Below are 19,845 nucleotides of genomic sequence, written 5' to 3'. Positions count from 1 at the left end.
GGGGGGAGGAGGGGGGAGGAGGGGTAAGGAGGGGGAGGAGGGGGGAGGGGGGCAGGGGGAAGTGGAGGTGAGGGGGAAGGAGGGGGAGGACTGGGGAATGGAGGGGAGGGGGGAGAAAGGGGGAGGGCAGGGGAGGGGGGAGCGGGGAGGAGGGGGATATTGGAGGCAATAAAATTTATATGAGTCTCCTTTCCAACCTCCATCTTTCATGTGCCCAAGCCTCATCTCTTATCCCTGGATGGTTGTTAAAAATCTAAGCATCTTTGTATAATAACTATGCCCTCAGCCTACTGCAGTATCCACTCATAAACTTATCACGCGAGTTTTCAGTTCCCTTTTCTATTTTGGCCCTTAGGATTTACCTTACTTTCTCATGAGCTCTGCAACATGCTTGAGGATATTTGTTCAAATCTGTCCAAAAATTTTAAGTGTTTTCTCCCAGGAGGATGTTCAGGCCATCTTGCCATTTTGCTAGAAACTGAAGTCTCTAAGGATATCTTTTTTTTTTTTTTTTTTTTGAGAGGAGTCTCACTCCATCACCCAGGCTCGTGTGCAGTGGTGCAATCTTGGCTCACTTCAACCTCCACTTCCCAGGTTCAAGCGATTCTCACACTTCAGCCTCCTGAGTAGCTGGGATTACAGGCAGGTGCCACCACACCTGCTAATTTTAGTATTTTTAGTAAAGACGGGGTTTCACCATGTTGGCCAGGCTGGTCTCAAACTCCTGACCTTAAGTGGTCCACCCGCCTCAGCCTCCCAAAGTGCTGGGATTACAGGCGTGAGTCACTGCACCCAGCCAGGATATCTTACTAACATCAAAACATTTCAAAGGCTGCATACACACTCACACCGTATCATCATCATCATCACCATCATCACTATCACCACCAATATCATCTTTATGATCTTCATCCTCCTCATCACAGTCAACATGGAACTGAAACATGTTCCAGATATAAGGCTAAATGCTTTACTAATAATCTTTTAGTTGCCATAGCCATGTATAAGGCACATATCAATTAGTTATAATTTTATAATCCATTTGTTAAAGAAATAAATGCTCTGTGTTCAGTAAAACTTTAAGTTTTCTTTCATTTATTCACAATAGTGTCTAATACATTTTTTTAAATGGTAGAATGTATATATTCAAGTTATACAGTTTATCCCACCTACAGACTCTATTGAGTGAACATATAAATTGTGGATTCTCCTTACAATAAACTGTCATTTTTTCCCTCAACTTCATTCCACTCTCAGTGGGTCTAAAAACCTTAAGTTGAGATTCAGTGCTTTACATAAGACATAAGAGAAAAACAGCAGCTATCCTGTGCCAGGTACTAGTTTCCACATTACAAATATCTCATTTAAACTATGTAACAACTCAGTGGAATAGGTACTATTATAATTTTACAGATAAGGACACAAATACTCGAACAGATAAAGTAATTCATTCAGCATCAAACAAACAGTCAATATCAGAGTCTGAACTCAACCACTCACACCAAATGCTGTGCTCTTTGACCATGCCAAAGAAACTATGGTGTCCTATATGCCCCAGTACAGCCGAGCAGATTGTGTATTACGTAACTTTAGGGGGTAAAATTCACACTGTTGTCATCAGACTTCTCTGTTCTCAGCAGATGGTAATAAATCATCTTGAAGAGAGTACAATTTTCTTATTTAAATAATAATAGCAATAGTTCATAAATAGTCTCTTATTTCTTTGTTATGGGAAAATTTCCACCTTCAAAGAAACCAATTTCACATAGTGGTTTTAACTGCCAGAAAATTTTCCTCCCAAGGCAAAATCTAGCGCTTTGTACCTACGATTAGAATTTCTATATCTGCCCTATTCTGCCTCAAAGAATAAGTGCTAGCCCATAAGTTGGTGATTCTCAAACTCTAATGTCCTTAAAAATCTACCGGAGGAACTGTTAAGAATCTCACACCTGAAATTATGATTGCACATGTCTGGGGTGAGAAACAGGAAGCTGCATATTTAGCAGACATTGTAAGTGATCCCTGGGAAAAAAAAATTGCCAGACAGCTATTACGCCTCCTCAACCTCTTATGCATGTCTCAGTCTCTGTTCTCAATTTAAGATTTCTCAAATCTAAGAAGACAAAATACAGCCTTAAGTACTCAGTTGCATCCCCTGAAACTTATTATTAGGAGAGGAACATGCATTTGAGAAAGTAAATTCAGAATAACCCCACAGTCCTCCTGTACATTCATGATGGTATTTGATTGGTACCATTTCTTAGGACTTTATCTATTATACCAAGTATGGAAGAGAATAGATACAAATAACACTTTCAAAATTAGCACTTATTCTTATATTTCAGAGGGCTCCCAAATATAAATGCGAGAAGGGGTTGGCATGTTATTAAAAGCCAAGCAAAGTCATTTATATCTACGTATTACACAAATATCTTTTATATAAATATCTTGAAGACATTATTTAGGATAGGAGTTACTCCTAAATAGGGGAAAGGCAAGGTGATCAAGAGAGGTTAGCAGAGGAGGTGACTTTTATCTATAACAGTAGTACTTTGTTTCTTAAGCTAGCATATGAGGAAATGGTAAATTATAATGGGGCTTCATTACAGTAGAAAAATGCCCCTATAGTTCTCAATATATAAAATCATACAATCCTTAAATTTTAAATATTCAAAATTATTTCTACAATTAACCATTATACATTTACAATTTCATATTATTTGAAAATAAAAATTCATGTTTCAACTAAATTTTCTAAATATGTAGTAATACCTTTAATATTGGAAGAATTTCTGTGATCCCTTTTGGAGCTCCAGGGAATTCATCAGTCCCTTTTCTTAAAGGTACGTCTGGAAAAGAAAGAAAGGAGGAGGGGAATGAATGATGGAGGGGAAGGAAGAGAAGGAGATTTGAAACAAAGGAAAAGTAGGAAGAGGAAGAGCACAGAGCAAGAGCAAGGAAGAAACAAAGGAAAAGAAAGAAGGACCAGAGGAATAAAAAGGAAGAAAGAGAAAAATGGAAATATAGCAGTGAATCATAATCATAAAAAACTTTATACTTAATTACTTTTTAATTACCCATGATCTTAGAAATGATTCAACAGTAGAATTTGACTAAACACCAAGTTGTTTATTCCATGTAATTAAATTTTTTATTCTATAAGGTAATTTAAAAGCATCTTCTGCTTGAACCCAGGAAGCAGAGGTTGCAGTGAGCCAAGGTCGCGTCACTGCACTCCAGCCTCGCGCCTGGTGATGGAGTAGTGACGGAGTGAGACTCTGCCTCAAAAAAAAAAAAAAAAAAGCATTTTCTAATGTAAGACACCAAATCAAATATTACAAGTCAATATCATCTTTCTCTATATTCTATAACGTCCAATTAAAATCTTTCAGAGGCTAAGCACAGTGGCTCACACCTGTAATCCCAGCCCTTTAGGAGGCCAAGGTGAGTAGATCACCTGAGGTCAGGAGTTCAAGTTCACCATGTTTTATCTGACCAACATGGTGAAGCCCTATCTCTACTAAAAATACAAAAATTAGCCTGGCATGGTGGCACGTGCCTGTAATCCCAGCTACTGAGGGGCACTGAGGCAGGAGAATTGCTTGAACCCAGGAGGCGGAGGTTGCAGTGAGCCGAAATTGCACCACTGCACCCCAGCCTGGGTGACAGAGCAAGACTCCATCTCAAAAAATAAATAAATAAAGAAGCTTTCAGAAAATAACAGCCTAGGACCCTTATCAATTTAGACAAATATCAGAGAAGACTTGTACTTTATGTTTTATGTGGCAATAGGTGCTAAGAATAACATTCTTAGAAGTTATAAGAATTTATATATCTAAATGGGACAACCCCTTATTATATAAACATAGAAGTTTTCAAATTTATAAATGGATCATGCTCCAATATTGATTAGTTCTTCAGAAATGAAACATTTTAACAAAGCATCAATAACTTAAATTTTATTTAGCCCAATTATAATGGTATAAAACAATAATCTCCCCCACAGTAACTAGTAAATAAAATAACATTAAGTAAGAAATAGACTTATTTTATTTTATTTTTTTGAGACAGAGTCTCACTCTGTTGCCCAGGCTAGAGTGTAGTGGTGCGACCTCGGTTCACTGTAACCTCCGCCTCCCAGGTTCAGGTGATTCTCCTGCCTCAGCCTCCTGAGCAGCTAGGATTATAGGCCCATGCCACCATGCCTGGCTAATTTTTATATTTTTAGTAGAGATGGGGTTTCACCATTGTTAGCCAGGCTGGTCTTGAACTCCTGACCTCAAGTGATCTGCCTGGCTCAGCCTCCCAAAGTGCTGGGATTACAGGCGTGAGCCACTGTGCCCAGCCAGAAATAAACATTTTTAAAAAGTAATCAGTAATGAATAATGTAGAAAAAATATCTGGGCTAAGGAAAACCTGAAATATATATATATTTCTAATCTACAAGCTAAGAAGATGGTGAAAAATAAATAAATACAGGGTCAGGATCTTGGGAAGGGAGTGTGAAAAAAACACAAACTATTTTTCCCTGCTCTCATGCCACAATAATCAACAGATTTCTGTGACCATATGTGGAGTTGGGGGGTCCCCACATACCAAACCGTAATCAGTTCTGCAGTGGACACCAGTTGGGTGTTCTCCAACCCTGTTTACTTCCAACACTATCTTGCAGATAGAGTCAGATCACACGGATGGAGGACTCAGACCCATAAGACCCCGCTCTCTGCTTCCAATGCTGGCATAAGCCCCAGCTTGTTTTACCTGTGTTCTTAACCAATTGGCTACAAACTAGTTCTCATGATCCCCTCCCTGGGTCTGATTAATTGCAAGAGTGGCTCACAGAACTCAGGGAAACAGTTATGTTTACCATTTTATCATAAAGCTTATTACAAAGGATACAGATAAAGAGATACATAGCACAAGGTATAAAGAAAGGGGCATGGAGCTTCCATGCCCTCCCAGGACCACCACCCTACAGGAACAGTCAAATGCTCAGCTATCCAGAAGTTCTCTGTACCCTGTCCTCATGAACCTTTTATGGAGACTTCTTTAGATATGCATAATTGATGGATGTACAGCTGTGTAGAAAGGCGATTGGACAAAAAGGGTATGATCTAGTACCGTTTAGAAACCCATTGCTATGATTTGAATATCTGTCTCCTCCAAATTCATGCTGAAATTTAATCCCCAATGTGGCAGTATTGAGAAATAGATCCCATAAGATATGACTGGGTCATGAAGGCTCTGTTCACATAAATAGGTTAACTCATTCATAGGCTAATGGATTAATAGGTTAGTGGATTGATGAATTATCATGGGAGTGGGACTGGTGACTTTATAAAAAGAGGAAGAGGCCAGGCACAGTGGCTCATGCCTGTAATGCCAGCACTTTGGGAGGCTGAGGCAGATGGATTACCTGAGGTCAGGAGTTCAAAACCAGCCTGGCCAACATGGTGAAACCCCATCTCTACTAAACATACAAAAAATTAGTGGGTATGGTGGCTCACGCCTGTAATCCCAGCTACTCAGGAGGCTGAGGTGAGAGAATAGCTTGAACCCAGGAGGCAGAGGCTGCAGGTCGAGCTATCGCACTTCAGCTTGGGCAACAGGGCGAGACTCTGTCTAAAGAAAAGAAAAAGATGAGGAAGAGAGACCTAAGCTAGTATGTTCACCCCCTATCACTGATGCTTGCACCATCTCAGGACATTGCAGAAAGTCTCCATGAGCAAGAAGGCCCTCACCAGATGCAGCCCCTAGACTTTGCACTTCTCAGCCTCCACAACTGTAAGAAATAAAGTCCTTTTCTTTATAAATTACCCAGTGTGGGTAGTCTGTTATAAGTAACAGAAAATGGACTCAGATACCCAGCAAGGCCTGTGTGTTCAGATTCTTCTTGGTCTGTCTGTGCCACATTCCTTCCTCCTGGGTATGGGGCAGGACCCCTCTGAAATGAGTCTTATGTCCTACAATCAGACAAGGTAGGTCAGAGAATTTCTTTATGATCAGCTCCAAGTCAGAGAGAGAGAGTATATTTTCAGTTTCTATGGCCATCCTTGGAGAGAAAAAGCAGCAGATAAAAGAAGGAAAGTAGAAGGTCAGAGGGAGAGAGAGAGATTGTTTCCTGAGGCCTGCTTCAGAGGCCTAAAGTGCCCCAACATTACAACAAAAGACTCTCTTTCACTTTTATTGCTCCAAAGCTGTTCTGAAACTACTTCAGGAACCAAGGACAAAAAGCCAAATTCGTTAACAAAAGGTAGCTTATTGTTTTAGTCACTTAGGAAATAACGAGAACTATGGGAGTCATAAGCCAGGAACTGTGGACAAAAGTAATTATATATGTTTTATATGTATGTTTTATATATGTATATGTATATAACATATAAAATATATGTGTTCATTGATGGTTTATGTTATTGGGAAGCTTTCCAGTCAACAGTAGGCTATTAGAGTAAGGTTTAGAGGAGCCAAAACACGCATTTAGGGTCAGTGCCCCTAACCCTCACGTTGTTCAAGGGTCAACTGAATATATATCATATATCATAGTATCACAGAGTCACACCTGAATCTTGGAAAGGGAGGCCATTAGAGCTACTTTTCTCACTGGGGTTTATGTCAATTCTGGAGAAAGAAACTGAGAAATTGAGTGATAATTCTGATAGCCTTGAAAGAAACGCAACAGGGATTAGTATCCAGGGCCCACCAAGGATGAGAAGCAAAAGAGACTGCATCCTAGAAGTTAGGGTAAACTGAAAATAGATATTCAAAGAGAAAGCATTTCAGATTCAAAATATTGTAATCCCTCAAACTGGAATAATGGGATCCTAGAGTATTAGTGCCTTCATTATCTAGTAAAAGCAAGCATAAATCTTCCCTAGAAAAAGAAAACATCATCCAAAGCCTAAATCATTCCTACAAAACATTTAGCAATAATAATGTCCATTACACACTCAAAAATAACCAGACTAGCCAAATAGCTGATGAGGTAAATTCTTCATTGAAGACATCAGTATAATAAATGCAAAAGGAATGAGAGAAGTTAGGAGTCCCTCCTGGCTTTTATCCCCAGTCTCCTATCAGTCCTCCACCAATGACAGATAAAAGTTGTAGAAATACCCCAATCTCCCAACTCTCTCAGACATGTTCTTATGGTCTCCTAGAGGTCCCTCATGGGAGTAGGCCCTGAACCCACAAGAGCAGCCTTCTCATTAACTTACTGTGCCTTACATGGAGCTTCCTTCCTTCCCCTGTCTCACTTCTCCACTCCTCCACTGTGCTTCCCTGGATAAGGTCCCAAATAAACTACTTCACTCAAATCATTGTCTCAGAATCTGCTTCTGGGGAACCAGCCTAGGAAAAAACCCAAGCTGAGAACACCTGAACTCACTGATAAATCTTTAGAGCACAAAAAGTGAGACAACTAGGCATTGTGTGCTTCCTGATTCAATGCAAGAGAGTAAATAGCACTACCTATGAAGTATTGTTGCTGAAAAATAAGACAATTGGCAAGAACTCTTGTTAACAAAGTATCACCAGAATCTAAGTAAGCATCCACATCTAACTACCAGGTAAGAAGCAAGTTAACCAACATCACATGGAGGGAAATAGTCAAATCCAGAATATGAAAAATCCCACAGGATAGTGACTCAGTTTCTTCAAAAGATAAATATCTTAAAAGGAGACTATGAAGAAAAGGAATCATTAGAGATTAGTGACATTTAAAAAACACATCAAGAAAATACAATGTGTGGGCCTTGTTTGGATTCTGATTGGAACAAACCAACTTTAAAAGATATTTTTTAATACAATCAGGGACATGGGACATATTCCCCATGTTGTAAGGTATAATAATAATGGCACTGTGGTTTTATGTTAAAAAAAATTCTTATCTGTTAGAAAGTTGGAGCTGGGCACGGTGGCTCATGCCTGTAATCCCAGCACTTTGGGAAGCCAAGGTGAGTGGATCACGAGGTCAAGAGATCAAGACCATCCTGGCCAACATAGCAAAACCCCATCTCCACTAAAATACAAAAAATTAGCTGGGCATGGTGGTGTGTGCCTGTAGTCCAAGCTACTGGGAGGCTGAGGCAGGAGAATTGCTTGAACCCGGGAGGTGGAGGTTGCAGTGAGCCAAAATCACACCATTGCACTCCAGCCTGGCGCCTGGCAACAGAGTGAGATTGTCTCAAAAAAAAAAAAAAAAACTTGGATACACACACACTTATACATGATGGGGTGGTATTTGCTGGAAAAATGACACGTCTGCTTTAAAATACTTGGAGAGGGAGAAATGTTGCAGGGAGAGAAGAAATAAGATTGAAAAGACGTCGGTAATTATGGATGCTGGATGATGCATACATGGTGGGTTTTTTTTTCTCTCTATATTTAAAGCTCTATAATAAAAGTTTTAAAAAGGGGAAAAAAAAAAAAAAAAAAAAAAAAAAAAAAAAAAAAAAAAAAAAAAAGCATTTTAAGCCAGGACATGTCAGAAATATGGCCTGAGGTCACTGAATGTGTTAGATGGCCAGAAACTTTTAACTGATGGTTGTCAAACTTTGATATATATCAAATTCACCTGGGAAGCTATTTAAAACTAAAAAGGTCCAGGCTAGCTAAAGTAGGACAGAGCCTGTGCCTTGCATTTTTAACAAGCCTTCAGGAAATACTGATAACAATCAAAATTTGAGAACCATGGCTCTAAAACTCCATCTGCAAAGCCACAGGAGGACAGGCAGAGCCAGATTAGTGAATCTCCGGTAAACAATCACCTTATTACAAAGTCCTCCAAATGTCATACATGCTCTGTAAGAGGGGAGAAATAGCAAAGTAAACACCCGCCATAGACTCTTCCACATCATTCCCCACCCCACGAAATATAGTACAGGGCTGCAACCAGAGGCAGAACAAAGAACAAGGAGGTCACAGCAGAAGGCCATCCTTTGAGAGAAGACATCTCCTGAATGGAGAAGAGAATAATGAAGACAAGAAAGAGGTTGAGACAGGAAGAATGGGGAGTTGGGGGCTAGGAAATGAGAGCAAAAAGAGGAAGATGATAAAGATAAGAAGAAAAAGAGAAAGTAGAGGAGAAATAGAATAAATGAAGCAAGAATTTTAAGAGGAAGGAATTAGCAGAAAGAAGATAAAAAAGGAGATAGAAAGTAGAATGACACTGATCCATTCAACAGATACTTATCTGATCTCCTACTCTGTGTCAGACAATGTGGTGGGTACCAAGAAGATGGCAGTGACCAAAACATAGTCTTCCTTCAAGCATTCACTCTTATGGGAAATGGAAGGGGAGGAAAAACAAAAGAAGATAAAAGAGGGGAGAGGTGGCCAGGCGTGGTGGCTCACACCTGTAATCCCAGCCCTTTGGGAGGCTGAGACAGGCAGATCACTTAAGGTCAGCAGTTTGAGACCAGTGTGGCCAACATGGTGAAACCCCATCTCTGGTAAAAATATAAAAATTAGCCAGGCATGGTGGCAGGCATCTGTAATCCCAGCTACTCGGGAGGCTGAGGTAGAAGAATCACTTGAACCTGGGAGGTGGAGGCTGTAGTGAGTCAAGATTGTGCCACTGCACTCCAGTCTGGACGACAGAAAGAAACTCTGTCTCAAAAAAAAAAAAGAGGAGAGAAAGGGGAAAAAGAAAGAAAGAAAGGGGAGTAGGTGGTAATTAGGAACAAAGAAAAGGAATATGAAAAGACACAAAGGGTTTTATCCTTCATTGAATCATAGAGCATGAAACCTTCTTTTCTTAACATCTACTTAATGAAACTATATTATTATAATTATATTATCTATCTCTAATTATAAATCCTCGATGAAGCATAATATTGAAGTGCCTAGTTTCCATTAGATGTTATCCCGTATTTGAAATTATACCTATATATTTATACTTATATATGTATACACTTTTTCAGCCAACATTTTACCTAGAGATTTTTTAAATTTTCTTCCTGGGCTTCCTAAAGATTCCAATACTTCACTTAATCGTAATGTGACTTCTGCCACTACCACAATGTCAATGTCTTCCATTTTAGAGCAGTGAATTACTTCATTTAACTGCCACAGAAGATAAATCCACTAAAATGAGAAAATACAGAGCAAAATCAAAAGTATATGAAACTATAGAAAGAGTAACATTTTTCAAAATGTGTACTTCCTTGAAATAACCATCTTCTAATCATATAGAAACGTTACACAGGTACCCCTCCTTATTAATGTCTTAATTATAAATAATATAAAACTCAGTAATCCTTTTGAAATATTAATCAGCTTCTATAAATTCATGAGGTAGATTCATTTAAGTAGAATAATGGCTTAACATCTATAGCCATTATGGCAAACTTATGATCAGTTATTTGTACATACCAGTGAATAGTATCTGTATCCTCCAAGTTCTCACTGTCCCTTCAAAGCAGCTGCTATGATTACTGTCAACAACCTCCTTATAAGTGAGGGGGAGGCAGGTGTTTCAGGGTCCACATTAGATGCCTTAAATTGTCTTTCATGGCCGGGTGTGGTGGCTCACGCCTGTAATCCCAGCACCTTGAAAGGCCGAAGCAGGTGGATCCCTTGAGGTCAGGAGTTCGAGACTAAGCCTGGCCAACATAGTGAAACCCCATCTCTATTAAAAATACAAAAAAATAGCTGGCATGGTGGTGCACACCTGTAATCCCAGCTACTCTGAAGGCTGAGGCAGGGGAATCGCTTCAACCCGGGAGGCAGAGATTGCAGTGAGCCAGGATTGCACCTCTGCACTCCAGCCTGGGTGAAAGAGCGAGTCTCTAGCTCAAAAACAAAAGAAAAAAGGAAGGAAAGGAGGGAGGGAGGGAGGGAGGAAGGGCCAAGATCACACCACCACACCCAGGACAGGGCAAGACCCTGCCAAAAAATAAACAGACAGAAAACCCTGAAATACCTCTTCACTCTACACAACAAACAAAATTAGAACAGGAGTGCAGGGAGCACACATTAAAAGAAAGGGTCACTCAGCACTAGAAAGAATATCATATATATATATATGCAATGAAAGTCATTAACCAGGTGAAAAATAGGAAAATTTGGATTTTAAATGCGTATGGCAACTTGAATTAGCAATAGCAAAGAGCATGTGAAAGGAAATGCAAAAGGAATACTTTGTTAGTACTGATTTTCTGGATGAATTTTGCATAGTCATTTCTGGATATATTGAGCCGCTGAATTCCTAATTTGCATTTCTGCCATAGGAACATTATTGTGTCCACAACGATTTCCTTATCAGGCTGAACATCCTAAAAACAAAAGTGAGAAGGTAAATGAGTGAGAACAATAAAATACAAGTATATAACATTCACTGTGTGCTGAGCAACACTCTAAGAGCTTTACAAAGACTAACACATTGAATCTTCATAATGATCCTATGAGAGGAGTCCTAGTATGACCCTCCCCATTTTACAGATGAGCAAACTGAAACACAAGGAGATTGATTTTCCCCAACATGAAATGACTAAAGAGTGGCAGATGGGAGAGACTCAAACCTAAGTAGTCTAGCTCCAGAGTCCTCACTCCTTTTTTTTTTTTTTCCTTGAAGCAGGGCCTCACTAGCTGGAGTGCAGTGGCACAATCTCAGCTCATGATCTTGGCTCACTGTAACCTCTGCATCCCAGCAGGTTCAAGCGATTCTCATGCCTTAGCTTCCCAAGTAGCTAGGGCTACAGGCGTGCCACCATTCCCAGCTCATTCTTGTATTTTTAGTAGAGACAGGGTTTCACCTTGTTGGCCAGGGTGGTCTCGAACTCCTGGCCTCAAGTGATCCACCCAACTCGACCTCCCAAAGTGCTGGGATTGCAGCGTGAGCCACCGTGTACAGCCTAGATACCTTGTTCTTAATGAATGTTCTATGCTCTTCTGCCTCTCTAAAAAGAAGAGTCTCAAACATTTTTAGGGAAGATTACAAACCAATTACTCCCACCTGACCATAAAATTTACATATACTTTTCTCTTTGTAAAATTATTTCATTAAAATAATAAGGAATTGGACAGACACGGTGCCTCAAGCCTGTGATCTCAACACTTTGGGAGGCCGAGGTGGGTGGATCACCTCAGGTCAGGAGTTCAAGACCAGCCTGGCCAACATGGCAAACCACCAACTCTACTAAAAATATAAAAATTAGGCCAGGCGCGGTGGCTAATGCCTATAACCCCAGCACTTTGGGAGGGTGAAGTGGGTGGATCACGAGTTCAAGAGATCAAGACCATCCTAGTCAACAAGATGAAACCTCGTCTCTACTAAAAATACAAAATTTGGCTGGGCATGGTGGCGCATGCCTGTAGACCCAGCTACTCGGGAGGCTGAGGCAGGAGAATTGCTTGAACCCAGGAGGTGGAGGATGCGGTGAGCCGAGGTCGCACCATTACACTCCAGCCTGGGTAACAAGAGTGAAACTTCGTCTCAAAAAAAAATTAGCTAGGCATAGTGGCACGTGGTGGTGTTAGCTGAGGTGGTCCCAGCTACTTGGGAGGCTGAGGCACAAGGATCCTTTGAACCTGGAGGGCAGAGGTTGTGGTGAGCTTGAAATTATACCACTGTACTCCAATCTTGACAAGAGAGCAAGACTCTGTCTCAATAATAATAATAATAACAAGGAATTGGAGTGGGGGAGATGAACTAGTAACTAGAGAGGCAATGAGGAATTGGGAAAGGGTAGAGACATGAAGGAAAGGGGAAAAGCTGAACAGAACCTCACACTGGGTATCATTTGATGAGCCAGAATGAGTATGTCTTCTCTTATTCAAGCTACTTGCCTCTTTGCAAAAGAAAATTATTACTCATTACAGCTAAACTAGAAAAATAATGAGTTTATTATTAAAATATACCAAACCTGGAGCTTTCTGAGGCGGCTCTAAGACCTAATTTGCATATGTGGCACCTTCCTACAATGTTTGGGAATACAACAGAGATCAATAAATGTTTATTGAATTAAATTGAATAAAGACATACATTATTTTAGAAAAACAGATAAATGAGGGCCAGGCACGGTGGCTCACACACCTGTAATCCCAGCACTTTGGGTGGCTGAGATGGGTGGATCACCTGAGGTCAGGATTTTGAGACCAGCCTGTCCAACATGATGAAATCCCGTCTCTATTAAAAAATACAAAAACTAGCCGGGTATGATGGCACACACCTGTAATCCCAGCTACTCGGAAGGCTGAGGCAGAAGAATTGCTTAAAACTGGGCGAAAGAGGTTGGGGTGAGCTGAGATCCCACCACTGCACTCCAGTGTGGGTGACAGAGTGAGACTCTGTCTCAAAAAAAAGAAAAAACAGATAAAAGAAAGTTCCCGATCTTTTTAAGCCTTGATTGCTATGTTTTGGTTTAGCTCTCCCACTATAATAATTTATTTACTGCCAAACACCTTTATGTCAAAAATTAAATACCTATCACAGGTCATAACTTATTCTGACAAACCTGAGGAAATCAAAAATTGTATAAAGCAGAACTTCTCAAGTCGCTTACTGTGTTTCACTTACCTGGGCAAAAGTTAACATAGCGCTCTCTAATTGTGGTTTACATGCTTTTTAAAAATAACAACATAACCAAATTTTCAAATGAAATTCCATCAGAAACCCAATGTTATATACAAAACTAACAAAACAGATTAGGGAGCTACTACTCAAAGTTGGGCTTCTCCATTATCCTCAGCAAACTAACACAGCAGGAACAGAACCAAACACCGCATGTTCTCACTTATAAGTAGGAGGTACAGCAAACCACCATGGCACACGTTTCCCTTTGTAACAAACCAGTGGGTCATGCACATGTACCCTGGGACTTAAAATTAAAATTAAAAACAAAATAATTTTTTAAAAAACAGGCCAGGCACAGTGGCTTACGCCTGTAATCCCAGCACTTTGGGAGGCTGAGGTGGGTGGACCACAAGGTCAGGAGTTCAAGGCCAGCCTGATCAACATGGTGAAACCCCATCTCTACTAAAAATACAAAAATTAGCCGGGCATGGTGGCAGGCACCTGCAATCCCAGCTACTCAGGAGGCTGAGGCAGGAGAATCACTTGAACCCAGGAGGCAGAGGTTGCAGTGAGCCAAGATCATACCACTGCACTCCAGCCTGGCCAACAGAGCAAGAAAAGAAAAAAAGAAGATGACAAAGTTGGGTTTCTGAGGATCCCTGGAATTTGTTTAATAACCATTGCTATACTATAATAGTTTCACCTTCATATAGGCCATTTCTAAATTCTGGCCATTGTATGCAAAGTGACTTCCAATAATAACAAGACTTTGTACTCATGGACTGAGAGCAGTATGTCATTAAACATATTAACTCTTTTTGAAAACCACTGCCTCATTTCCTTCATTATTAGAAATATAGCCTGAGAATTTCCCAAAAAAAACCAGACACTCAAAATGACAACAATAATTTTTAAAAAAAATTACAAGACAGAATCTAACTTAATCCTATATTCCAATGATTAAACAAAATAACATTTTAGCAAGGTGTAATTCCTGTGATATTTTAAATCTGGCCTTAAGTTAGGCATAAAAGCCTCTGTTCACACTAATAAAAAATATTTAAAGTAGTTATTTCACCTGAGGACTGGCGCAGACACAGAAACACAAGGTTGCTGCCAAATGGAAAATATCCTCTGAATATCCACAAATCTTCAAATAAGTATCTAAATTCATAAAGCAGCAGAAAATGAAACAAAGAAATCAGAAAATTTCAAATAGAAAAAGCACAGAAACACAAATATGCCACAAAAATGACATAAATTATAGGTGGGCAAATATCATGTCAATAAGACAGATTAAATACTTCTTTATGAAAACTAATCTTGGCTGGACACAGTGGCTCATGCCTGTAATCCCAGCACTTTGGGAGGCCGAGGTGGGCAGATCACTTGAAGTTAGGAGTTCGAGACGAGCCTAGCTAACATGGTTAAAACCACATCTCTACTAAAAATACAAAAGAAACTAGTTGGGCATGGTGGCAGACTACTGTAATCCCATCTACTTGGGAGGCCGAGGCAAGAGAGTCACTTGAACCCAAGAGGCAGAGGTGTGGTTAGCCAAGACTGTGCTACTACGCTCCAACCTGGGCAAAGAGCAAGACTGTATCTCAGAAAAAAAAAAAAAAAGAAAGAAAAGAAAACTAATCTTAATGGCTCTAATTCAATTAAAATAAACTATTACCGTAAATCCATATTTGTATGTTATGTCCAAAAAGAAACTGAGGTTTATAATATTAAAATGCATATAAAATATGGTAGTTGAATGAAAATAAAAATATTGATTCAGAAATCACTAGAAGACATATATATCATTACGTGGTACAAATTAATTACTGCAACTGATAAGCCATGCAATGCCTTAAGAACATGGAAAAACATTAAAAACCTGGAATTAAATAGTTCCCATTGATGAAAAAGTAGACACTGCAGATTTTCAATTACACAGAGTAACTTTTAGAATTTGAAAAGTCCTAGAACAGCAAACACTGCATGCTGGGAAGACAGAGGAGATTACCAAAGCTTTCCTTTCTAACATGAACTGATGACTCTGTCCTCTGATTCACTGCCTTACTGGCCACCGTCTTATCCCACTAAGCCAGCAGGTAGGTAGAACCTCATTCTCCTACTCAAAACTGTCACTCAGAATATAATCTAGCATCCTTACAAAGCTCAGGAACCACATCACCTAGCGCTCAGCTACTTCTTTAACCTTGTCACCTCCCACACTCGGTCACACATGCCCCCATGCCATTCCTGCAACCACCAAGCACACTCCTGTCTCAGGGCCTGGTACCTCTTGCTCCCTCGGCCTTCAATGTTCTTTCTCTCGCCTCATCTATAAAGAGCATATTTCATGAAACTATCTTAATTTTTTGAACAAATACTCACCATGAACAGCAATTTTTTTTAAATAAATTTGAGCTGCCTCTCCTTCTCTATAGTTTTCCAAAGGAAAGATCAAACCTTTGTTTCTCTTTATGTTGATTAGTGGTTCCATTGCAATCAGAAGAGTTAAATCCTTCTCTGCTTTCTTTGACTCTGGATCATCCTGCCTCTTGGAGAAGAATATCCCACATGTTGATAAGTAATTCAATGTCATTTAAACAAAACAAAACCAGGAGGATGATTTTGCATATAGTACCTGGAGAAAATAAATAAGATGTACAGCAGAAGATTCAAATAAACTCCATTCCTCATAAGTAAAAGCTAATTTTGTAAACTTCACAGCAGCATCCACAGAAATAACATCTTTTCTTTCTATCACAAGTTCCAGAAGAGATGTTTTCGGAAAATCAAGCATTCCATCTGCACCAGTATTTGACACTAGAAAAGGAAGAGGAGAGTTTTGAGTATCATTTGTTCAAATAAATATTTATTAAATATTCACTGTAGACACTTTCAGGAAACAGGAAAACACAAACCCTGCTTTTATAGTGTTTATGCTCTAGTGGGGTAGACAAGAAATCTTAGTGGGCAAAAACAGGGTGGTGCTTTGGGGACAAATAGGAAGGGCTCCAACACAGATCTGGGGAAGGAAGACAGTTAGGGAAGGATACTCAGGGGAAAGATAATGGAATCTCAAACACAGAGAATGAGCAATAGTTCCTAGATATCGATTGGAAACTTGGGAAGGAGATCTAAAATGGGGATATACCTTTTAGAGTCATCATTATTTATCCACAGTAAATAGTAGATTCAGCCACGGGCCATGTATAGCTACCTCGCACAGAATAAGGAACACCATCATTTAAGAGAAGCACAGAGGGAGTAAAGGCTGCCAAGGTGAGTGGTTAGAGAGAAAGTAGTAGTCGACAGTAACATACACTACAGAAAGTAAAGAAGGACTAGCCAGGCTTATCGGCATGCACCTATAGTCCCTGTTACTCCGCAGGCTGAGGCAGGAGCATAATTTGAGCTCAGGAGTTTGAGTCCAGCACATAGCAAGACCCCGAGAAGAAAAGAAAGAAAAGAAAAGAGAGAAAAAGAAAGAGAGAGAGAGAGAGAGAGGGAGGGAGGGAGGGGGAGGAAGGGCAGGAGGGGGAAGAGCAGGAGGGAGGAAAGAGGGACAAAGGAGGAAGGAGGAAGGGGGAGGAGGAAGGGGAGGGGGAAAAGTAACTGGAAGTGACCCTGGGATTGAGCAATAAGGTAGTCCATGACATTCTCAGTAGAGTGCTAGGGACTGCCTGATGTATACGTAGAAAGAAAATACTTAGGAACAGTGAAAACAGACAATTCCTTCAATAAATCTGACTGTACCAAGAAGAAGACCTATAGGAAGATGAAAGAGAACATGGAGGCCCAGTCACGGTGGCTTACATCTGCAATCCCAGCACTTTGGGAGGCCAAGGCAGGTGAATCCCTTGAGCCCAAGAGTTTGAGACCAGCCTGGGCAACACGGAGAAACCCCGACTCTGCAAAAAATACAAAAATTAGCCACGTGTGGTGGCACATGCCTATAGTCAGAGCTACTCAGGAGGCTGAGGTGGGAGGATCACTAGAGCTAAGGAGGTCTAGGCTGCAGTGAGCCATGATCACACCACTGCACTCCAGAATATATATAAAGGACACAATATAAAGGGACCACTTGGACACTTGGAGGAATTAGGCTTAAAGATGCAAAGAGAAACTTCCCCTCCATTTAAATGAGAAATGGTGGGAAAAGACAGATATGCATGAGGGTAAATTTAGGGGTTTGGGTGAGGGAAGTCAAGGAAATTCTTATCTAAAAGATTGTATTTTTCTTGGCAAGAGAAGAGCCCAAACTGTGGCACCAGCGGTTCCCTGCATTGAGATGAGCATTCACACACACAGGCACCCACATGTGCACACATACACGAAACTCACCTAGAGGCACAGGAGCTAACTCTAGGCTTTCCTCCCTCCTCCCCAGTGGACACTGTAGCCAAGTCAGCTGATTGTTCCAAGAAGAAAAGCTCACGGGAAAAGAAAATTGAAAGCAAAAACACCTTGAAAGAAAAAACACAAATGAAGCATCCTTTGCCACAAGAAGCAGGAAAACGGAGCAGCATGAACAAGAACGTAAGTGAAAGTGTTCTCTCAGAAATAAAAGAGGATATTAGAAACATGAGACAAGAACAATTGCTGTGAAAAAGAACCAAGTGAATTCAAAGTATTAAGTATATCATTGTCGACAGCTGGGTGTAATGGCTCACACCTGTAATCCCAGCACTTTGGGAGGCCAAGGCAGGCAGATCACCTGAGGTCAGGAGTTTGAGACCAGCCTGGACAACATGGCGGAACCTTATCTCTACTAAAAATACAAAATATTAGCCCACAGTGATGGTGCACGCCTGTAATTCCAGCTACTCAGGAGGCTGAGGCAGGAGAATCACTTGAACCCAGGAGGTGAAGGCTGCAGTGAGACAAGTTGCCACTACACTCCAGCCTGGGCAACACAGCGAAACTCTGTCTCAAACAAACAAGCAAACAAAAAAAGTATATCATTGTTGAAACAAATAATTAAATAGATGAACAGAAGAGCAGAACAGAGAGAATCAAAGATCAAATTCGTGACCTGAAAAATCAGATAGAGGAAGCCTCCCAGAAGGCAACAGAAAAGAATAAAGACATGAAAAGAATAAAATAAATAAGACATGGAGGATGAACATCTATCCTGTTAACATCTGTCTAATGGCATCTTCAATGCCTTGAAGGATTTTTTTTTTAAATAGTGAATATAAGGAAAGAAATTTAAAAATAACATGAAAAAAATCAAAGAAAGATATAAGACCTCAAAGTATCTGCTGGATTACTAAACCCACCCCTAGATCCAGTATAATAAAATGTAAGAATGTCATAAGAAAGAGAAAATTGTAAAAGATATATCTACAAAACAACAAGATTTAAACTGACATTAGACTTCCCAACAGAAACACTGTTTACACAAGACTATGAAGAAATAGCATCAAAATCTTAAAGAAACTTGTAAATAAACTATTATATCCAGTCGAACTACTTCAAAATTCTTAGTTTGCATTTGAGCAAAAAGAAATGAATTTAGAAAGAAGCAATGAAAAATGGGAAGTAATGATGAGGAGAAAAAAAATCTTAATAAAGGTATTTTCTGTCTTAAAAAGCAATGACCAGGACTTGTATTCAGAACATAAAAAGAGCTCTGAAAGCTCAAGAGAAATAATTAACAATCCAATTAGTAAATGAACAAAAGACACTGGAGAAAAAGAGAGTATATAGATAGCAAATAAACACATGAAAAACTATTTAACATATTTAGCCATTAGGGAAATGCAAATTAAAGTCACAGTGGGATGTTACTATATACCTATCAGAATGGCTAAAATAAGAGAGTAATGATACACCAAATTCTGTCAAGGATGTTCAAAAACTGCATCATTCACACATGGCTGGTGGAAAGATAGTACAGTCACCCTGGAGAATAGTATGACTCTTTCTCACAAAACTAAATACAAACTTATCATATATCCGATCCAGCAATTGCACTGTTGAGCGTTTTATTCCAGAGAAATGAAAATAGCGTTTCTGTTGAGAAGTCTAATGTCAGTTTAAATCTTGTTGTATTGTAGATGTATCTTTTACAATTTTCTCTTTCTTATGACATTCTTACATTTTATTATACTGGATCTAGGGGTGGGTTTAGTAATCCAGCAGATACTTTGAGGTCTTATATCTTTCTTTGATCCATTTTTCATGTTACTTTTAAATTTCTTTCCTTATATTCATTAAAACAAAAAATCCTTTCACATTAAAAACTTGTACTCTCTGAACGTGCCCCATCTCGTCTGATCTCGGAAGCTAAGCAGGGTCAGGTCTGCTTAGTACTTGGATGGGAGACC

General features: G+C 39.8%; 1 protein-coding gene across 3 annotated transcripts in view; it reads right to left on the bottom strand.

Annotated features, from left to right (window-relative positions):
• The window catches only part of CFAP54 (cilia and flagella associated protein 54), a 369,697-nt gene that overhangs the window by 309,172 nt on the left and 40,680 nt on the right, over positions 1-19,845 (bottom strand). For all 3 annotated transcript variants that reach the window (XM_032298598.1, XM_032298601.1, XM_032298604.1), the window contains 6 exons: positions 16,155-16,336; positions 15,902-16,067; positions 14,592-14,677; positions 11,139-11,273; positions 9,933-10,083; positions 2,773-2,849 (listed from right to left, as the gene is read on the bottom strand). In XM_032298598.1, coding sequence (XP_032154489.1) covers positions 2,773-2,849; positions 9,933-10,083; positions 11,139-11,273; positions 14,592-14,677; positions 15,902-16,067; positions 16,155-16,336 — 797 coding nt within the window. The remainder of the gene's footprint in view (positions 1-2,772; positions 2,850-9,932; positions 10,084-11,138; positions 11,274-14,591; positions 14,678-15,901; positions 16,068-16,154; positions 16,337-19,845) is intronic.

Source organism: Sapajus apella, unplaced genomic scaffold (genome assembly GCF_009761245.1).
Source record: "Sapajus apella isolate SASKATOON/1434 unplaced genomic scaffold, GSC_monkey_1.0 scaffold2, whole genome shotgun sequence".
Lineage (NCBI taxonomy): Eukaryota > Metazoa > Chordata > Mammalia > Primates > Cebidae > Sapajus > Sapajus apella.
This window is presented reverse-complemented; position numbering and strand designations above follow the sequence as displayed.